The 19,984-nt window shown below is 36.9% G+C and overlaps 1 protein-coding gene across 10 annotated transcripts in view; it reads right to left on the reverse strand.

Moving 5' to 3' along the window:
* Positions 1-19,984, reverse strand: part of LOC129749972 (cadherin-related tumor suppressor) — a 339,347-nt gene that overhangs the window by 66,307 nt on the left and 253,056 nt on the right. For all 10 annotated transcript variants that reach the window (XM_055745134.1, XM_055745129.1, XM_055745132.1 and 7 more), the window contains 2 exons: positions 7,511-7,698; positions 6,969-7,385 (listed from right to left, as the gene is read on the reverse strand). In XM_055745134.1, the coding sequence (XP_055601109.1) occupies positions 6,969-7,385; positions 7,511-7,698 (605 nt within the window). The remainder of the gene's footprint in view (positions 1-6,968; positions 7,386-7,510; positions 7,699-19,984) is intronic.

The raw sequence follows: 19,984 nt of genomic DNA on the forward strand, positions 1-19,984 counted from the left end.
ACTTCAAACAAACGTTATGACGGTTAATAAATAAAAGAAAAGGTACGTTTTTCTGTAGAAATTATAAGTACGCTTCTGATCACTCCGATGGTTTTTTTTTTAAATTTTCATACCATTTCATCACTTTGATGTTTTTAAAACAGTCCCACAAAAGGAAAACTTTGACTTTTTTTTTAAATTTTCTCGGTTTTATGAATTTTGTAACAATCCCCAGAGATCTGCGGCTAGTAATTCAAAGTACCCATTTCGATGCCTAATTGAAACTGATAACAACGGTTTAATCTGGGTGGTTTAATTCCCTCAATTCGGAATGCTCTGTTTTTCGTCGAAGCTGCTGATTGCAATCCGAACCTTTTCGGAACAAGTGTAGGTAAGCGCAAATGCAAATCAAAACGGTTAATTAGTCAGCCAACGTCTCGGGGATGGTCCCCCTGGCGTCTGGTGCGGATGGCCTATCTACAAGAGAGGTGAGTTGTGCCGGTCAATTTTGCATGGAACTAATCACTGGATTTACTTTTTTTCTGCTTCTATTTTTTAGCTTGCCACCGCGCGCGCATGTTTTAGTTCGCCATCATGTGTAGAGATTTAGAAAACATGGCAACAAACATACATCAGCATCCACCCAATTCCGATTGGCCTGGTCAGTTCTTTCTGTGCCGGCCGGCCGGCCGGTGGCTACAACACCATCAACAGGCATCCGATATTATAATATTTGATGTAAGACTTAGGCGCGTATCCTTCAGGCCTTCAGCCAGCCGGGAATTGACCGGGAACACTTGGTTCGGCCATGTAAAACCGATTGGGCTGTGCTCCGATTCGATAACACCAGGGTTTCGGTACCGCCGAAAGCCGTTCCGTTACAAGCTGGCCACTGAAACCAATTCGCTAATCAACATGCAGTGCGATTCTTGGGGAATCGCCTTCGGTGTCGAGCTGACTTCATGAATAATTTATGACTTCATAGATAAAGCTTTTGAACTAAATTACTTTTCTAACATCGGTTACGTAGGTTGTGAACGCATTTTCCTCGCCGATATAGAAGAAGGAAGCATTAGTAGCATACAAGATTGTGTATGAATGTATGAGCCAATCGAATTTCGCAAAGTTGCACTTGATTGGCGATCCGCGAGGGCAATTGGTGAATATTTTATATTAAGATATTTCCGCAGAGAATTCTCCTGGCGCGAGGATGGATTAAATAAAAAAAAATGAAACCAAAAAGTAGCAGCTCTACAAAGATTCTTTTGCATGTCGAACAAGCCGCAAAACTTTCAAATGCAGATGCTGAAGAAGACTTAAGCCCCCTCGGCCGGTGGGAGTTTAATCGGTTCGCGGAGATTGCACTCTTTTATATGCGCGATTTTTTTTTGTAGGTAGGTATTTTGGTCTTTCAATTTCTCTGTCCGGCGGCAGGGTGCACTTCCTGCAATCTTCCACAGCTGCCGGCTGGCTTCCAATTTGAAAACAAAATATGCTGCGCGCCTTTACGTGAAAGAAAAATGATGTTTTGAATAAAGGTATTTCGTGACGCTCTAAAATAAACAGCAAAAGCGTTTTAAGTCGCGCGTTCTCTCTCTGTCGTGGCCTCTATCTGCCGCTCTTTGACTGAATGACCGCGATGGGGTCCCAGAGGGTTACCAGATTTGTTTTTCCTTTTGGAAAAGATTTCTCAGGAATAAAAAAAGGGTTGTTACTAGTTAAACCACGTTAAATTGCCAATAGTAGGCACAGTTTAGCTAGTTCTTCAACTCAAAAGACATAAAGATGTGATTTTAAATTTTAATTTTTTCGTTCGAAACAGATACGCAATTTAATTTTAATCAAAAAGAAGGATATTACCGAAGCGAGTAGAAAATGTATTAAATACACTTTATTTTTATCTACTGGATCTGTACTGTATCACTGTATCAATATATTTTTTATCACTGTATTGCCTATTTATATTTTAGATCAAATTTCTGTTTTGAAAATGCTTAAACTGATAACTTTCATACGACAAAGCTAAAGTTTAAAGATAAAAACTGTCTTGAGACTTTCAATTCGTTTTCAGCTTTTAATAAGAGCCTAGATTCGAAGTTTTAATGCTAAAAATTATATATTTATTCATTTTACCTGTTATTTTAGGATAGAGGCACAAACATGATAGGGGCATATAAAAACACTCTCTTATTCCACATTCCTATAATTATGAAACCTTCATAAAAGCTTAAATTTGTTTTACCTTTTAAGCTAACTTGACTAAGAAACAGAAACCACCCAAGGTTTTGCTTTGTGCTTCCCAACGTATGATTTTTAATAGGCGAAATATTAAATCAATAGGTATCAAACGTAGTAGGATTTTTTAATTTTTTTTTATCACGTTTTGGAGTTGAGTCATAAAATTCTTTCATTTATGGTCAAAGCGTATCACCCTAAAATGCATTGATTAAGGCCTGTCCCGACTTAAATTCCATTGCGGGAAAATCGCTGAGGAAAATAAACTAATTGACCGAACCTTTTCAAATTTTCAGACAACGAAAATAAGAGAGATTTGGACTTATTCACTTCATTTCATTTAATTACCATACCCATACAACCACCTTTTCGGCACAACACTGTTCATTAAATTTCATACACATTTTGCTAAAGCTTCTTCTTTACAGAAATTCACTTTTTATCAATTTCTTCCTCAGGATTGAGCCCCTCGAGAAGTTTTAGTAGTGCTTGCTTAAAAAACCCAGTTGTTTTAAAGTTTCAGGACATTGAGAGGATTCATGTCCTTAGGTATAAAAGTGACCACCTTGGGTCCAGATATCTCCAAGGCATTATTTGAATAGTGGAACGATTAAAAAATGGTTAAAATGGAGCAGAATTCTGCCCTTTAGCTTAGTTGGGCATTTCAACTGACCCACAAATGCAGATCCAGATAAAAAAAAGCCTAAGCCTACGGCTGTTTCAGGCTTTGCTCAAAACTACTATTTTTATTGAACAATCAGGTGGTTAACAAAAACATACCAGCTATTAAGACGATTTCATAAAAACTTTATTTTTTTCAAATCGGTTCAATAGTTTTTCAGCAGGAGCCAACATTTTTGAACGGTTTTTGGAAGATTTATATTTTGATCCATTTTGTGCTATGTACAGAGTATGGATTATTTTTGCAAACAAGATTTCGTGCTTTTTTTTTAAAAATTTATTAGTTTTCTGCTTTATTTTTTATTCCATCCCCCCTGCAGAGAGTTTTATAATTCTCACTACCGTTTTGGAGATCTGTAGTGAACGTTCTCTCAGATTCATAAAAAAAAGTTAAAGGTACGGTACGTTCGAAATTCGAAAATCATATTGAAATAAGGATACCAGATAATTACAGGAAAAAATCGGGACATCTTCGAAAAAGGCGGGACATTATAGAAACTCATAAAACCCTAATTTTTATGACCATTCTTTCTTATAAATATGTAGATATATGTTTCCTCTGCTAAAATAGTTCATAGAAAGTAAAAAAATATGGATAAATGAAATTTGTTCACAAAATCGAATTCTCAAGAAAACTTCCATCTTTGTATACTGCGAATTGCAAAGTCGAAAATGTTGTATGTAGTTTAGAGTAAAATCCGAAATAAGAAGATAGTTTTTTATATTTTCAACAGCCACTTTTGATAATCTTCCAAGTTTTTTTTAATCTAACTCGTCCATTCATTCATTGTTTTAATGGAAACAGTTTTTTTTCGCTCAATAGTCCTTTGCTATTCTATCCGGAATTTGACTTTTTTCTTAAGCTTTACATTCAAGGGATTCTGCAAGGATTCCGGCGACAAAACTGGAGCCATCATCATTTGGAAGCCACTTAAAGAATATTTTCTTCAATCGAAAACATTAACATCGCTAGAACGTTCTCAAAGAATGTTTTACTAAACCAGATTGTTATGGTGATGATAAAATAAGCTTGTAAAATTTTCCGGTTTCACCCGGGCTTGCCAGATATTTGACACAAAATTTAGGAAAACTTCGGTCCGGACCCCGTTTTCTGGATTCCTTAGAAAAAAGACTGGATTTTGTACAGATTTGTTCACTTTATTTCGAAAATTGAACAAAAGAAATTTAAATTGAGTTATTATATTTTTGTTATTTTAGCGTCCAAAAACGATTTATTTAGCAAGTTTTATCTAAACAATCATGAACAGTTTTTCGGAAGCCTTAAATACAATTTAAAATCTGCTTTTCACAAAATTTGCCCAGGATTTGAGCTGAAAATTTTGCGGCGGGACATTTGAATTGTAACTTTCTTCACTCAACCCAAAACAACAGTCTGTCTTCGATAGAAATGATGTAGAGAAAATATCTTTATTACCGTGCTCTTGTTAATTTGCTACAGTGTTGCTAGTTCATTTAATGACTAGTTCCAAAAAAAGTGAAAAATCGTATTTAATTTTAATTTTTTGTCTTGATGTTCTCTTTATTCCCAACTGTTTAAAATTATTTTCGAGGAAAAATAAAATCATTAAATAAAGGACTAAATAGCTGACCCGGTGTGCTTTCCTAATGAAATATGTGAAAAAAAATTAAAAATATTGTGGTTTTTTTTTTTAAATCAATTTCAGCGGTTTTGCCACCGACCGCGGCCTAGAAAATAGCGTTGAAATTTTCTTAGTCAGAGTTCATGAGATCGAATTTCGGCCATGGAATACATAGTACTCTTTCTGTGGAGGTGGTTTTAGCATTTCTAAGATGCTTATCATCATGCCCTTGAAAGATGTACGCCTTAGAGTTTAGTTAATTCAATCTTTTTATAGAAACAGAAAGTTTCACTGAGATCCTATGTGTGTGTGTCCTTAAATTCGGGAAAATAATTTTAATATGAGAAATGCAGCTGGTGTTTCGAATTGCTATACAAAAATGATTTTATTATATTTAGTGAAACTTGATTTATAAATTTGTTTTTCTAGATCTGAAATTTAAGTAAATTTAGTAAGTAAGATCTGAATTTTATCTCAAATTCTTCTTACGCAAACATCCTCTCTTTTTAAATATGATCTCTTTTAATTAATAAATGCACTACAGCTCAAATCCCGGGCAAATTTTGCAAAACCGTGAAATTATTCAATAAAAATCCAAAAGAATACAGTTGAAAATATATTTTTTCATCAAGGCTCTCGTTATTTAGATAAAACTTGCTAAATAAATCGTTTTCGGACGCTAAAATAACTAAAAAAAGTTGTTAGAGAGCCTCTTGCCTTCCCATTTTAATTTTTCACTACTTGAAGGAGGTAGGCGTATCTTATAATCATACCGAAAAACCCTTTCATATTTAATTTGGTTCCATTGGTTGATATATTCTTAAGCGATACAAAAAAGTTATATGATATCTGTTCAGTGTTGGTTCCGTTCACCTGAATTGTTCTCGAAATACTTCCAATGGATGAAATAAGGAATCTCATATAATCATAAAAAACATTTCTCGTACCAAAATACTCTCCCATGCCAAATTTGGTTCCACTTGCTTGACTAGTTTTTGAGTTAGCCTCCTCCCTTTATATCTTCCTAGTGGAAAGAGGAAGGGGTGTCAAATAATCATAGAAAGATTACTCTGCCATGCCAAATTTGATTCCAATTGCTTGATTGGTTTTCGAAAGCATCAGCCTGCTAAGTTTCGTGTAAATCGGTACAGAAGTTTTCGAGTCTATGTATAGGGAACTGACCGACAGCCAAGCAGACAAACAGATATAAATCCATTTCGTTTTTCATTTCCAAATTTTGTTCAAAATTTTACATTTTTGCCAAACTTTTGATGAAAAATCATTAAAAAAGTATCAGTAATTATATATTTTTAAAGGAATTTTAACACATTTTAGCTATAAAAATGTAGAATTTGAAATTTTTAGGAAAAGTTATTAGCGAAAGCATGAACATTTTTTTCGTGTATTTTGTTCGCAAATCGTTCTAAAAATGACACCGTGGTCATATTCCAACGCCGAGTGTCAAAAGAAGAATTTATCCGGGCCGAACAAATCCGGGGTATTTTATCTAAAATCCTGGACGAAATCTGGTCATTTGATTTCAAAATTGTCGACCATAATCCGGGAAATATCCTGGCAAATTTGATCAAAACCTAAAAATTACTCATTATAAATCAAGAAATAAGAATTTTCATCAAAATTTATCAGCAGTCTTAAAATTGCATTTCAGGCTTTCATAAAAGCCTTCATGAATGTTTCAAAGAAACTTGCTCAAAAAATTTCGTTTAGGACGCATAAATAATAAATTTTTACAACTCAGTTTGTTTTTTTTTCAAGTTTGATTTTAGAATGAGAATGAGGATAAACCGGTCAAAATTCGAGCTTTTTCTATGATTTAAAAAAAAAATTTATTCAATATCCGGACAAACGCGGATAAAACCGAGTAATGTGGCAACCTTTGTCTAAACTATCTGATATGAATGAGTATTAAGACTTCCGGATTGATGGCTACGAGTTCAAATTTCAAATCAAACACAAATTGGACTTTAGTCACATTCGATCTAACATAAGATTTTCAAATAATGAATTTCAACTGTTTTCTGGTAACCCCAAGGCTTTAGAGACGGGGCAGATGATGCACCCAATGTGCAGCTAGTATGGGTCACCGGCCAAACGTTTCCCCAAACTAAACTTATCCTCTACTCAAAGTCAGGCGACGAAACCTCAGACTCTCTCATGTGTCGATTGAAAGTAAAAATAAATAAGAAATTGATTTTTGATCAAAAATTTTTAAACGCTTCTCCGCAATGGTTTCAAGGTTGGTTCCATGCAGAAAGCTTTTGTTGTTTTTTTCGCCATCCGCACGTCTCGTCTGGCTGGTTGTCGTGCCTTGGTTGGTTTCATCTTGAAAGGCGGGAGATAAGCTTCTCAAGCGATTCGCAACCAATTCCCCCCATTGATCTCGGCCGTGTGAGAGTGAGGATTGCCTTAATGGATAAGTAAGTAAACTAATACACAGACGAAGTTGCATACCTGGAGGACGCTGGCCCCGATGCTGGCATTCTCGGCAATAGCCGCGCTGTACTGCTTTGGGTCGAAAATTGGGCTATTGTCGTTCTCGTCCAGAACGTGGATCAGGATTTGCGACTGGCTGGACTTGGGTGGCTCTCCACGATCCTTGGCGGTGACGGTGAGCTTGTAGCTGGACTTGGTCTCTCGATCGAGCCGGCCAGACACCCGCAGCAATCCATCCGCCGGGCCAACCGTGAACGGGCTCTGTACGTTCGGGTCCAGCTGATACTCGACGTATCCGTTGCGGCCTTCATCCCGATCGATCGCCTTAATTGCCATAATGACCGTGTTGATGGGGATGTTTTCTGCCACGTTGGTTTCGTTTGGGGACACGAATTCCGGTGCAAGGTCGTTTACATCTTTCAGCACGATCGTTACCTGTGTTTTTTTGTCGGATGGGGAGAGAAGATTCGGAAATCGAATATCAGCTCGATGTTCAAAGTTTTGTTTTTCTTTCCTCTTCACTTATGTAGGAGTTTTAGGAAAAAGAATCGATACCATACCTGTACGGTGGATGACAATCGCTTCTCCGGCTCGTTAGCACAATCACGCGCGGTGACAATCAGGTTGTAATTGGCTTTGGTTTCCCGATCCAGAGTGCGCCGCGTCCGAATGGTGCCATTGGCCAGGATAAGGAAGTCGTCGTTGTCATCGCCGGAAGTGATGCTGTACTCGATGCGACCATTGATTCCTGGAAATAAAATAAAATGAACTGGTGTTAGACAGTTTTAACTATGTTTATTTCATAGTGTTATGAACAAGAAATCGAATAGGAAATAAAGGGTGCTCCATATGGATTTATCCGATTTGAACGTCGATTAACTTTGTAAATTTTCAACCGATTTCAACAGATAAACTCAATTTGGAAGCGTCACGTCAAGTTATGTCGTGAGACGGAATACTATGTAAATAAAAAATAATGGAAGCGTCATTTATTGCCATTTAAGCTATGAGTCAAAACAGACCAATAGAACGCGCTGAAATTGTACTGCTTTACATCGAAAACGATTATTTAGTTTTGAAAACCGTGCGTGCTTATCGTAGAAATAGTTGTCTTGCTGAATCTCTGAATCCATCATGTAAACCCACCTGTTCAACTTTAACGTATCAAATTCGATGTTTAAACGTTCGATCCGTGATTTAACTTAATTTTCAAATGATACATTGTATGTTACTTAGGTTTATTTTTAATTTTAAGATTTTAAGTCTGTATGACTTCACGGTCAAACACTCCAAATAAATAAATAAATAAAAAATTCTCAATCTGAACTATGAATATGAAATTTAAGTTAGAATGTTTAAACACAACTCTGAATTAAAATTTATCTTTATTCTGAAAATGAAACCTGAAAATAGAATTGTAGAAATTGTGGAAGATTTATTTATTTTAATTATAAGTTTTTCGGATTTCTCAATCCTTCATTAGGATTCATCGTCTTATGAATTCTCTAGACGTTATTGTGAAATATAGTTTCAATAAGAATTTGCATGAATTTGAATTCTACCCCATAATTCCAACTTTTATTTTTAAAGTAAAACCTGGTTTGAAATTTATTCAACCTTGTTGAATTCATCTATCAGATATTTTCCGCGATAATATTACCCTACATCATTTGGTAATATTATATAAAAAAACATTGAATAAATAAATCACCGAAATCACCAAAAACAAAATTTGCAAACTGTAATTTTGGTTTGGTCAATCAAGATTGGAATCTTATGAAAAATCTGATTTTTTTTTACATTTTTACCAAGTACCGTAAAATGGGGTGAATCGGGACAAAAAAGCAAATCTATATACAGTAAGATTTTTTTACACGGTTTTTTGGATTTTTGAGAATTAACGCTATTTTTTTCACGTTGTTTTCGGAATTTACCAGGTACTATTTGAGAGAAAATATTCCAAACCCTTTTCAAAGGAATCACAATCTTTTTGAGACTTGGGATCTGAGACCTGAGACGTGAGACCTGAAACCTGATACCTGAGACCTGAGACCTGAGACCAGAGACCTGAGACCTAAGACCTGAGACCTGAGACCTGAGACCTGGGGTGAAATTATGAATCCTATTCGATTCGAGTTACCCGTTTCGAGTTGAACTCGAATCGAATTAGAATCAGTATTACGAATCTTACGAGCAAAATTTAATTCATGCTGAGAACGCAATAATAGGTTATTTAATGCGGGGAAATGTGACGATACTAATTAAACTAACTGACACCATGAATCTCAATGGAAACAGATTTCCTTTTAAGAGATTCATGTTAAAATTAAATTTTACTATTCTTTACAACAACAATTAAACAAATTTACAAAAAAAATAAAATTAATAAGATTTTAAATGTTATACTAAATTTTACATAAATTATTGCTACAAAAAATTTAAAAATAGGTACTTAAGACTAACTTTGTTCGACTTTTTTTTAACGACTTAATTTAGTTTTGAATATTTGGAGTAACTTGTTTTTGAACATGGAACGAGAATTGGTTTCTTTTAATTCGTTAGGTAAGGAGTTATATTTTGTAGGACCAATGAAAGAAATTCTTTTCTGACCTAAACTAGTAGATGATCGACATCGTTGTAATTGATTTAAATGGCGAGTATTATGTGTTCTTATTGCAGTCGAGAAATGAATATTTCGGATGATCGTTGTTCGAGTTCTAAATTTTAACGTACTAGATTTCGAGTAAATCGGGTAGTAGATCATCTCGAAACGTTCCATTCGAATCGAGATCTGTAATGCCAAAGTTGGTCGAATCGAACGAAACTCGATTGTTTCGAGTTCCATAATCCCGCCCCTGTTGTCTGTCTGTCTGATCCCTATACACTCGAAAGCTACTGAACCGATCAATGTGAAATTTGGTTTGTAAGAGTTTTTGGGGTCGGAGATGATTTCCAAAATACTTTCAAACCGCTCCGTCTTTAAGGAAGGGGGCTTCCATACAAAATTAATTGTGTCATATTTTCCACAATGCGATAAATTTTTGAAAACTACTCTGCCGTTGGAAGCATAACTGTCACATGTTACAAAAAGGCAAAGTGAGAAAAACGCAATCAAAGTTTCACAAAAACACTTTGCTTTTATCGCACAGTTTCGCAACTTTTGTTGACTTCAATGCCGTAGATCTCTAAAGTATACTCCTATCATATGAGCCTCGATCAATTTTTTTGAAAATGAACTGTTTTTTCAATGAAATTCCTTGTGTGACATTTATGCCGCGAAATCTAATGAATAGTCGAAAAATGGACGCATGTTTGTCACACCACGAACGGGTTCGATCAATAAAACGGCACGGGGAGCAATTTGCGGCAGCTCACTCACTGTACAGGAAGCAACATTTCTTCAACTAACTGTCAAATGCCGTGCTGAAAATGTCGCAACCGTGAGAGAAGCGATACCAGAAGAGGACAATTAATCCGTTTGAAGTGAATACGGTCCTGGGACAAGTTCCGGATGAAGTAACTCTGGCGGAGTAGTTCGTAAACATTAAAAAACAGACATCTCCGGTATTTTGCGAGGTGCGTCAAAATGAAAAACTCAAAGCAAAGCCAAAGAAGGAATGGTCTGCTAAAACCACCGACAATCACATATGGCCATCCTGGACAATTGTGGATTACAGTTCCACGGCGCCGGAAGAGTAATATTTGACTAATGTTGTGAAGCGGGTTTCGTTTGCATGCACTCTTCCAAGCGCCAGCAACGAACCCGAAGCAGTTTGCAGTGTTTTTCTTGCACATGCTGGGATGTCGCAAAAACAGTGACCCTTTCCCCTCTGTGATCCCCTCCCGACTATCAAGGATACGTATGTCAAGTTTGGTGAAAATCTAATTAGGCGTTCCGAAGTTATAACACGTTCATTTATTGAGTGTGACAAATATGCGTTCAATCGTCTCAGTGTGACAGTTATGCGTCCATTTGTCCCAGTGTGACAAATTGACTTTGAATTTTTCTCGAAATTTCTAGAATAAACTTTATGTTTCGACAAAGAATTTCAATAATACTTATCAAATTATGACAATTGGCATCAAAAATTCAAAAACGTTGAAATGTCACATGTGACAATTATGCGTCCAACGGCAGTACTGAACCGATTGACGTGAAAGTTGGAATGTGTTCGTTTTCAAGACCGAGAATAGTTTCATTAATACTTTCAAACTTCTACGAATCCAAAAAGAGGGAGCTCCCAAACGAAATTTACAAAAATTTGTAAAAATTGAACTGTCTGTCCGTCTGTTTCCTATAGACTCAAAATCTACTGAGCCATTCAATGTGAATTTGGTTTGGAAGAGTTTTTTTTAGGTTGGAGATGGTTTCTAAAATACCTCTGAGCCCATCAATGAACTTTGGTGTGTAGCCGTTTTCAAGACCGGAAATGATTTCTATAATAATTTCAAACCCCTCCGAATCCAAAAAAAGGGGGGGGGGAGGCTCCTATACTAAATTATCAAAAATTGATCCAAATTGAACAATTTCCGGAAACTACTGAAACGATCAACGTGAAATTTGGTGTGTAGCCGTTTTCAAGACCGGGAATGGTATCTAAAATACAATCGAAGCCCTCAGAATCCCGAAAAAGGTGGGGGGGGGGCTCCCTTACCAAATTAATTAAATTTACAAATTTTAACAATCCTGCTGTTAAAAAATAGGTTGAGATTCAAGACAATCTAGAAGCTGAGATGCCATGAATATAGGTCGCTTATGAATAATGTTTTAAATTTAATTTGAATTTAATTTAATTTTAAATGTTTATTTAAATTAAAATAATTTTATCGCACCTAATTTTTTCCATGGAAGCAAAAATAAACATGGGTAGCAAAGCACACAGGATGAGTTAGTAAATTATAAATGATGCGAGTGTCAAGCAATCTACAAATAATATCATTTTTTTTTCTTTCAAAATCTCTAGGTCACTAAAATGAATGACCTATGAATTCCTTGATTCAATGCATAACATCAAAGATGAATTAAATTTACCTACATTATGTTGCTTGAAAAACTTGAAGAATGTTCATTTCAGACATAAAAAAATCGCCTAATTTCATACCATTTCAAGTGTTGTTTGGAAACACTGTAGATAGTCATGTGTCATATTTATATGGAAGAGGAGGCCATGATTCGTTGACAACGGACGCGTTTCATTTTCACTCCGACGGAGAAAATTTTATTTATTTTTTTTATTTTAGTGGTTAAATTGATTCAAAACTTGAAACAAAAAAAAAATTAAATATCTTACTTCCAAATGTGTCAATCGTTAAAAGTTTTTGTCGGGAAAGTAACAGTCTCCCTCGTCGAAGTAAAGACTCTGAGCATCGTTTTCCTTTGGTGCTGCGTAAAATGGGAATCTATCAAAAGCTGACTGGAAAGTTGAATCGGTCAACTATCAGGGCCCAAAGATTGTTTGGTGAGTTCGATCCATAATAATTACTATACGAAAATTGAAAAGAATGAATGTATTCTGGAAATTTCTCATGGAAACCTTCCAATTTTCAATACATTTGAGTATCTCAAATTTCCAAGAACAGTAAGCTGAAAAATGGTTGTACGTTCCAGCATTATCTGGTTCAACAAATTTTTTTCATTCGGAGTGCTGCGATTGAAAAAAAAAACTGCGATAGTAGGGCAAACGCTCCTAATGCATTTTTTAAGTAAGGTTGAAGCAAGGAAGTAAGCTTTCAAAGAAATTTTTGGTTCGTTAATCGTAAGTAAGTTTATTTATATGTACCATGAAATTTGGAAGGGTGAAGTTCCAAAGATTGCTGAAGTTCCGAAGATTGGGTGCTACAATAACATTCTTTCTTTTTAATTTTTCTTTGAACAATGGCGCTATATCTATGGTCGATGACCAGGAATAGGGAGCAAAGAAATCCAAAATTAATATGTTCTAAAACTTGGAATTTCTTTGTAAAATAACCCTATTCCCTCCCACATATGAAATATTCATTGGGGATCGGAGTCCAGGAGCACACTACTTTCTAGCAATTTGTGCTCTCAGCGTAAACATTATTAAATCACAAATTATTAAATCAAATGTATGGCACTGTTGTCCATGTTTCTTCCTCCCTGTGTTCCAGTTGTCTTTGCGTCTTTGTCCAATACTGCGCATGATTCCAAATTTGCCGAGATACTCCGGCTGGCTTGAACCCACAATCCATTGTATATCAGTTTTCCGTTCGTTTGATGCTCTGTCCTACCCCACTAAGACCCCATAATAGAGTTAAGCTATTTTAAATTTATACGATCATTATACACTTTTTAATCATGTTTTGCATCTTACCTATTTGAAACATTTATTTTATGTTTGCCTGTTTTTAAAAAATCTAAAATTCATAAAATGATAGGATACTTATCGTTTTTCCATTAAAAGCTTCGGGTATTTCTAAGCGGCCAATAAACCATATTAGAAAAACTTATTTGATCGCAGCATGCCTAGATCGCTACGGCGATTAGCCAAATCGCAAACTTTTATCTTCCACACCAACTTGACATAACAATCACTTTTTCAATGATCACAAGGATTTTGAATGCCAAATAACTTTAGACAAAATATGATAAGAATCTGGAAATGATGTGTAGCGTGGAACAACTCAAGATTAACTCAACGATCTTTGTGTTTAAATGTGTCACTGTATGAAGCAGTTTGTTTTCCTTAAAATGAAAATCAAAATCTAGTTTACCTCTTTGAGTACAACTTCAATAAAATAATCCTACTCATATCGATATAGGACAAACAATTTGAAAGCCAAACTAATGGTGAACTCATTCCAGGGGCATTAGCAACGATCTCCCGATGGGCACTTTAGAAGTGTGATAAAATAGCGTTTTTATCATATCCAGAACTTCAGCACCACACTCCCACGCGTGCCATACAGTTCGGGATGTTACGGATTTAGTGCTGTGTTGGGTACCATAAAATCGTCCCCATGTCCAGAAATCCATTTCGTTCGACAAGTTGAGTTATAAAATGAGGGGTAAGAGAGTGAGAGAGAGATAGAGAGTGAAAAAAGAATCACAGGCCAGAAAACCTGTGCTATCGGAGATGACAAAGCTAATCGAATTTTATGGCATATCTCCCCACGAGTCGACCGCGGCTCACAACCTCCGGATTGGCCGGGTACCGTATAAAGGAAGAACCGGTAGAAGGAAGAAAACTTTTTAAGGCTATTACATGTAGGTACAGCCATACACACATACACCCAGAAACGCATCGACTCGGATCTGATAGATACAGCTTATGTGCGTCTAGTTTTATAGTTTTCGAAATTTATAGATATCGATAGAATATGTAGACATTTTTATTTCATCCAGTCAGAATACTGGCCTCGTCAAAAAGAGACCAGTTTGGAATTTCGTGATGGACAGCCAGCCACCTTCACCGGAGATTTAATTTCGTTCGGCCGATCGATCGTTCGCCAGGTTCGTTCGTTTAGGTTACGTTCAAATCTCCTTCCAACATTTCGGCGTTAGATTCGATTTGGTGGACGAACGGACTTTCGCTTGGCATTTGACTTAACCTCTTCCAATATTTCTTTTCTTCTTTCGTCCACTTTGCTGCGCTTTTGCGTCCACCCGAAACCAAATCACAACATCCAAAACATGCCGGTGAGTGAAAGGTTCAACAGAAGGGGTCCGGCATCAGCATATCGACTGACTCGGCTAGGAGCGATGCGATGGGATCATCTCTCCGTTCCATCTCAATTTTGATTCGAATCTCATCACTCGGGGGGGCTGCCTTCGCTCAAACTAAGCCGCATTGATGAGATGAGATGGAATACCAGCGGAGCGACTTAAAGTTTATACTAGTTTATTACTAATATTTACTAGCCATAAATTATGTGTAAGAAAGCATTCGGGGCTTGGCTTTCCCATCAGCTTGAAAGCAGCGAAAAACACCTAAAGACGGACTCTTGTGCAGCAGATAAATCCCATCGTCGTCGTTGCGGTGACGGTTTTTTTTTGTTTTAATCTCCATTTTGTAATCATGTTTATCTTAAATAGATTTTTTATTCAAACTGGTATTGATTGTTTATTTGGCGGTTTGTGCACACTTTTATACGGTACGATAGCTCCGACAAATGACTGGAAAAAGAAGGGGACCAGGTGGAGGAATCGGTTCACCGAAATGCGAGACCATATCGTTTCGGCTTTTATACCCTACCGAGATTGGGATCCCGATCAGCCGAAACCATCAGCGCCAGGCAGAGATCGAAGAAAGAGGCTGCGATTTTTTTTTTCGGTGCGTCCCCGATTCCCCAATTCGATGGGCCATTTTGGGGGACCTACAATCGAGCACTATCATGACGCGCCTTGCCGTTGTCGGCCACAAATGAATAGACAAAAATGTCAACAATAATCTGAGTTGATATATAGACAGATTATTATTAAGAATTTCTAAACTCGACGGCCCCCGGTTCGTATGATGGGATTTTCACGGATCGGCGTTTGATTTGCATTTAAAAATAATCTAACTTAATTAGATATAATCCTTAGAATTTATCTCGCAAACATCTTCCCACAATGCTCTCGACCCGGACGGAATCGCTTGCTAGGAGTGGGTGGATTGGGATTTCTATCGGTTTCAGATTTGAATTTGAATTCTAATGCATGGGCTTGCTTCAAAGGTTTCGGTATAAATTTGGTCAGAAATATTGGGAATGGAAATGACACTTGGGACTCATTCCTGTTCTATTGATATAACAAATTCAGATATAACCAACATTATTTCTATAACTGGTAAAAAGTCTAACAAGTCTAAAAAAAAACTCAATCCTTTCAAGCAAAATGAGTGTATTGAAGTTGGGAGTTTGATTGTCTGCACTACATTAAATTGGAAACATATAACCAGTTATCATATCATCTCTTGTAAGAAGGTTTAGTTGGAAAGATGATTGACCAGTTTGACATATGTATCTGGTATTCGGGATGCAATGTTGTGAAATTATTTTATAAGTCACACTGTTTTTTTAAGTGTTCTAGGCAAAATATTTCCACCAAACAGTTACACCAATGGAAAATGTGTCTTTCGTTTCGCTTTAAACTTTCTAGTTCGAAAATAGTTCTATTTCGATGAGGTTCATACTTGTTTTTAATCAGCTGAATTATCAGCAAAAACTGTCGACAAGACCTGGCATTTAATGTGTAAACTGTACAAATTAATAAACATAAATTTAATGTGGAAATTTATAGTTAACTAGCTGACCCGGTAAACTTCGTTTTACCTTAAAATAAATAAATCATAATAAATGTTTTACTTCATCTACACGTCTTTAACTGCATCGAGTTCTCGAATCGATTTATATGAAAATCGAAACCAAAGTGTACGGCTTGTGTCCCATTTTATGTTGATTTTGTATGGGGACCCTTCCATAAAAAGTGAGATTCTTTATACTGTTATACAAACCATCTCCGTCCCTAAAACCCTCGGATACCAAATTTCACTTCATTCCGACCGACAGTTTAGACGTGATGGTGTTACAAAGAAAACGGCTCCATTTTTATATATAAGAAGATGTGAGGAGATAATTTTGTATGAGAACCCCCCTTCCATAAAAAGTGAGATTCTTTAAACTATTATACAAACCATTTCCGTCCCAAAAAACCCTCGGATACCAAATTTTACTTCATTCCGACCTACAGTTTAGACGTGATGGTGTTACAAAGAAAACGCCTCCATTTTCATATATAAGAAGATCTGAAGAGATAATTTTGTATGGGGACCCCCCATAAAAAGTGAGATTCTTGAAACTATTATACAAACCATCTCCGTCCCAAAAAACCCTCGGATACCAAATTTCACGTCATTCCGACCGACAGTTTAGACGTGATGGTGTTCCAAAGAAAACGCCTCCATTTTTATATATAAGATTCCGAAGTAGAAATGTTTGAAAATAATAATAAATTTTAAATCAATTTTATTACAATGGAATACCAATTGGACGAAACTTCCAGGCATAATAAGCGTCGTGAACAAAAATGAGTGAAATTTGTTAATCTTTGGAACTAGTGAAAATTTTTAGAATTTCTTGATAAGCCATGGAAAATATGCGAATACATGGGTTGATTTTTTTTTTTAAGGTTTTAATGTTCTGATTTTTCAAACGAGTGTTTTTTTTTTCTTTTCGAGCAAATTGCTTGGTTCGTCCATTAGAAATGTTAAGCAAGAACTCTCTGTTAATACTTATTGATTGTCTTATTACTCGCTGACTATGGTCATTCTCCGGCAAAATTACATGACGTCAAAGTAACTAGGATGAAATCTTTCGAAGGAAAAAAAACGTTACGCAACAATGAGCGTCCCTATGTCATAACGCTGGAACATTTGTTTGAGAGAATCGCCAAGGCCGGATATGAAATCCCTACCAAAATTTCGATTCTACTGGTCCTGCGGAGTATGCCGAAATCGTACGACAATCTGAGTCTTGTTTTAGAAAATAAGCCAGAAAACGAGTTGACAATCGAAATGATCAAAATTCGATTGTTGGCCGAAGCAATCAAACGGAATGGAAACCATGGCAACCAAAGTGAATCCTTGTTACTTTGTTAAGTGTCCAAACATCGATGCCGTTGTTATGCTACCAGTGTCGCAAATCAGGACATAGGAGGCGTGATTGTCCAGCAGTGAAAAAGGGAGAAGTGAAAAAGTTGCCAAGGAAACCGTTCAAACGTGAAAACGTAGCACGTGTCGCTACTGAAAAATAATTTGCGCGTGAGAAAGAGTTTGCGTTTGTGACTTATTCATCGAAATGTGCTGCCAAATCCGGGATCGTTGGTTCGAGTGCGACAAGTCACATGTGCGGCAATTTGGATTTTTTTTCGTATTTGGTGTCCGTAAGCAAGCTGACTGAAAAAAGTGTTGAAGTGGAGTTTTCCGGAAGTGAGTGTTTGATTTGGCGTAACAATGAACCGATGGCAACTGCGTTACTTCGAAGAAAACTAAGTGAAAGTAGCAGACAATGCACATACTGAAGTGAGCATGTTCGAGTGGCGCAGAAAACTTGGCTATCGTAATCCGGAAGCAATTTGACGATTGGTCAGGAAAAGTCTGGCAGCTGGTGTCGAAATTACTGACTGTCCCTGTGCAACCAATCAACCCTGTGAATGCTGTTTGGAAGGGAAAATGGCAAGGTTCCCTTCCCCGAAGAAATCTGGAACTTTATCGGATGGTGTGCTGGATCTGGTCCATCCCGACATCCCATTCCCATGACGGGGTTTCTCCAGGTGGTTCGAAATACTTCATGGCCATAATTGACGACTTCTCAAGATATAGTGCAGTGTGTTTCCTTCCGAGAGAGAAAAAATCGGAGCCTAGTGGAAATGACTCGTTGTTTGCTGCTGGATTCGAAGCTGGGATATCGCTACTGGGCGGAGGCGGTAAATACAGCCAAAACCGTTTGTCAACGAGGTCTATTCTTAAAACGCGGTACGAAGTCTGGTTTGGGAAGGTTCCTAAGCTGACCTTTCGTCCATGTTCCAGGTCAAATCCGAAGACAACTGACCTTAAAGCTACAAAAATGATATTTTTCTCCACTGGCACCGAATCAAGAAGAGGAAGCCGGAAATCTAGAATCTTTGAAGACCAAATCTCAGTTGGATCCAGAGTCTACATTGATCGACGAGCAGACTTTGGATAGCAGCACATTGAAATTTGTAGATGGTATTGCGATTTCCAAGTAGCTGAAGAGGTTTGAAGATACTGTTGGATCTGTAAACCAAGGAGGAGAGTATTTAACTGCCGAGCAACTGTGACTTAATACGCCAGTCTGATTGGTGGTTTACTCTACGTGGCCGTCAACACCCGCCCAGACGTAGCTATTTGTGTATCCATTCTTGGGCGGAAAGTGAGCTGTACAACACAAGCAGATTGGGTTGAAGCGAAACGGATTTTGCGTTATTTGCACTTCAACATCGATCACGAGTTGTTATTTGGAACAACAACTCAACCGCTTATAGTGTTCGGCAACGCTGATTGGGCAGGGGCAGGTCATCTAGATTCTTGATCCAACTGGGTGACGGAACAATTTGTTGGTGCTCGGAGAAACAATCTTGTGTGACTTTGCACAATACGGAAGCAGAATATGTCGCTTTGGCTGAATTTTGCTTAAATATTGGCTGGCTGAGTGATTTTGCTGTCAAGGTGGACTTATTGCTGAACATGAAGGAAGACAATCAATCTTGCATCAAACAACTGATAGCCCCTGGTATTAGCCGTCGCTCCATATAGAAACTAGACATTATTTCCTCCAGGAATTGCAGCAGAATGGAACTATCAACACAACCTACTGCCCTACTGGAGAGGTGATCGCAGATATGTTAACGAAGCCCCTACAAGCAACAACACCGAAGCAATTCCGAAAAGCGGCCTCAGTACTTCCATCGAGGAGGAATGTTGAAGATAACGGTGGAAAACTGAGCAATCTGGAAAACAATATACAACTGAAATTACCATAGTAACTTGTAAATTTAGCTTTATAAGAAACGATCAGTTGAAGTATAAGCTATAGCTTAAGACTATTAAGACTATAGTCTTATTTGCAGCTCAATAGCTTGATTTGCAGCTCAAAACGACTCTAAGAAGGCCCTGCGATAAAAATGATGATTGTAGACGCAAGTGTCAAAACGCGTAGTAGTTTTTCAATACACAAGTCATTTTTTTAAAATTTCGCTGTTTAGTAAAATATTTAGTCTGTTTGGATGGAAAATGTGAATTCTTGAATTACTTATACTCTTAAAAACATGTGCAATATTTAATCCTCATTAATTTTTAGTTTTATGGAAAAATGAAAAGTGTCATCTAGCAGCAGCTTAGATGATCTATCCAGAGAAAGAATATTCAAAGTGCCACAACAAAAGTTTTCAAAACCGAGCGAATAAACGGCTTGGATATAATTTTTTGAGGTGACGAAGACGAAGTTTTCTTGTGCGTATTTATTTTATGAAGGTCCGTTTTACTAAAATATTTCTTAAGAATAATTTTAAGATA

The sequence above is a fragment of the Uranotaenia lowii genome, chromosome 2, assembly GCF_029784155.1.
Source record: "Uranotaenia lowii strain MFRU-FL chromosome 2, ASM2978415v1, whole genome shotgun sequence".
Classification (NCBI taxonomy): domain Eukaryota; kingdom Metazoa; phylum Arthropoda; class Insecta; order Diptera; family Culicidae; genus Uranotaenia; species Uranotaenia lowii.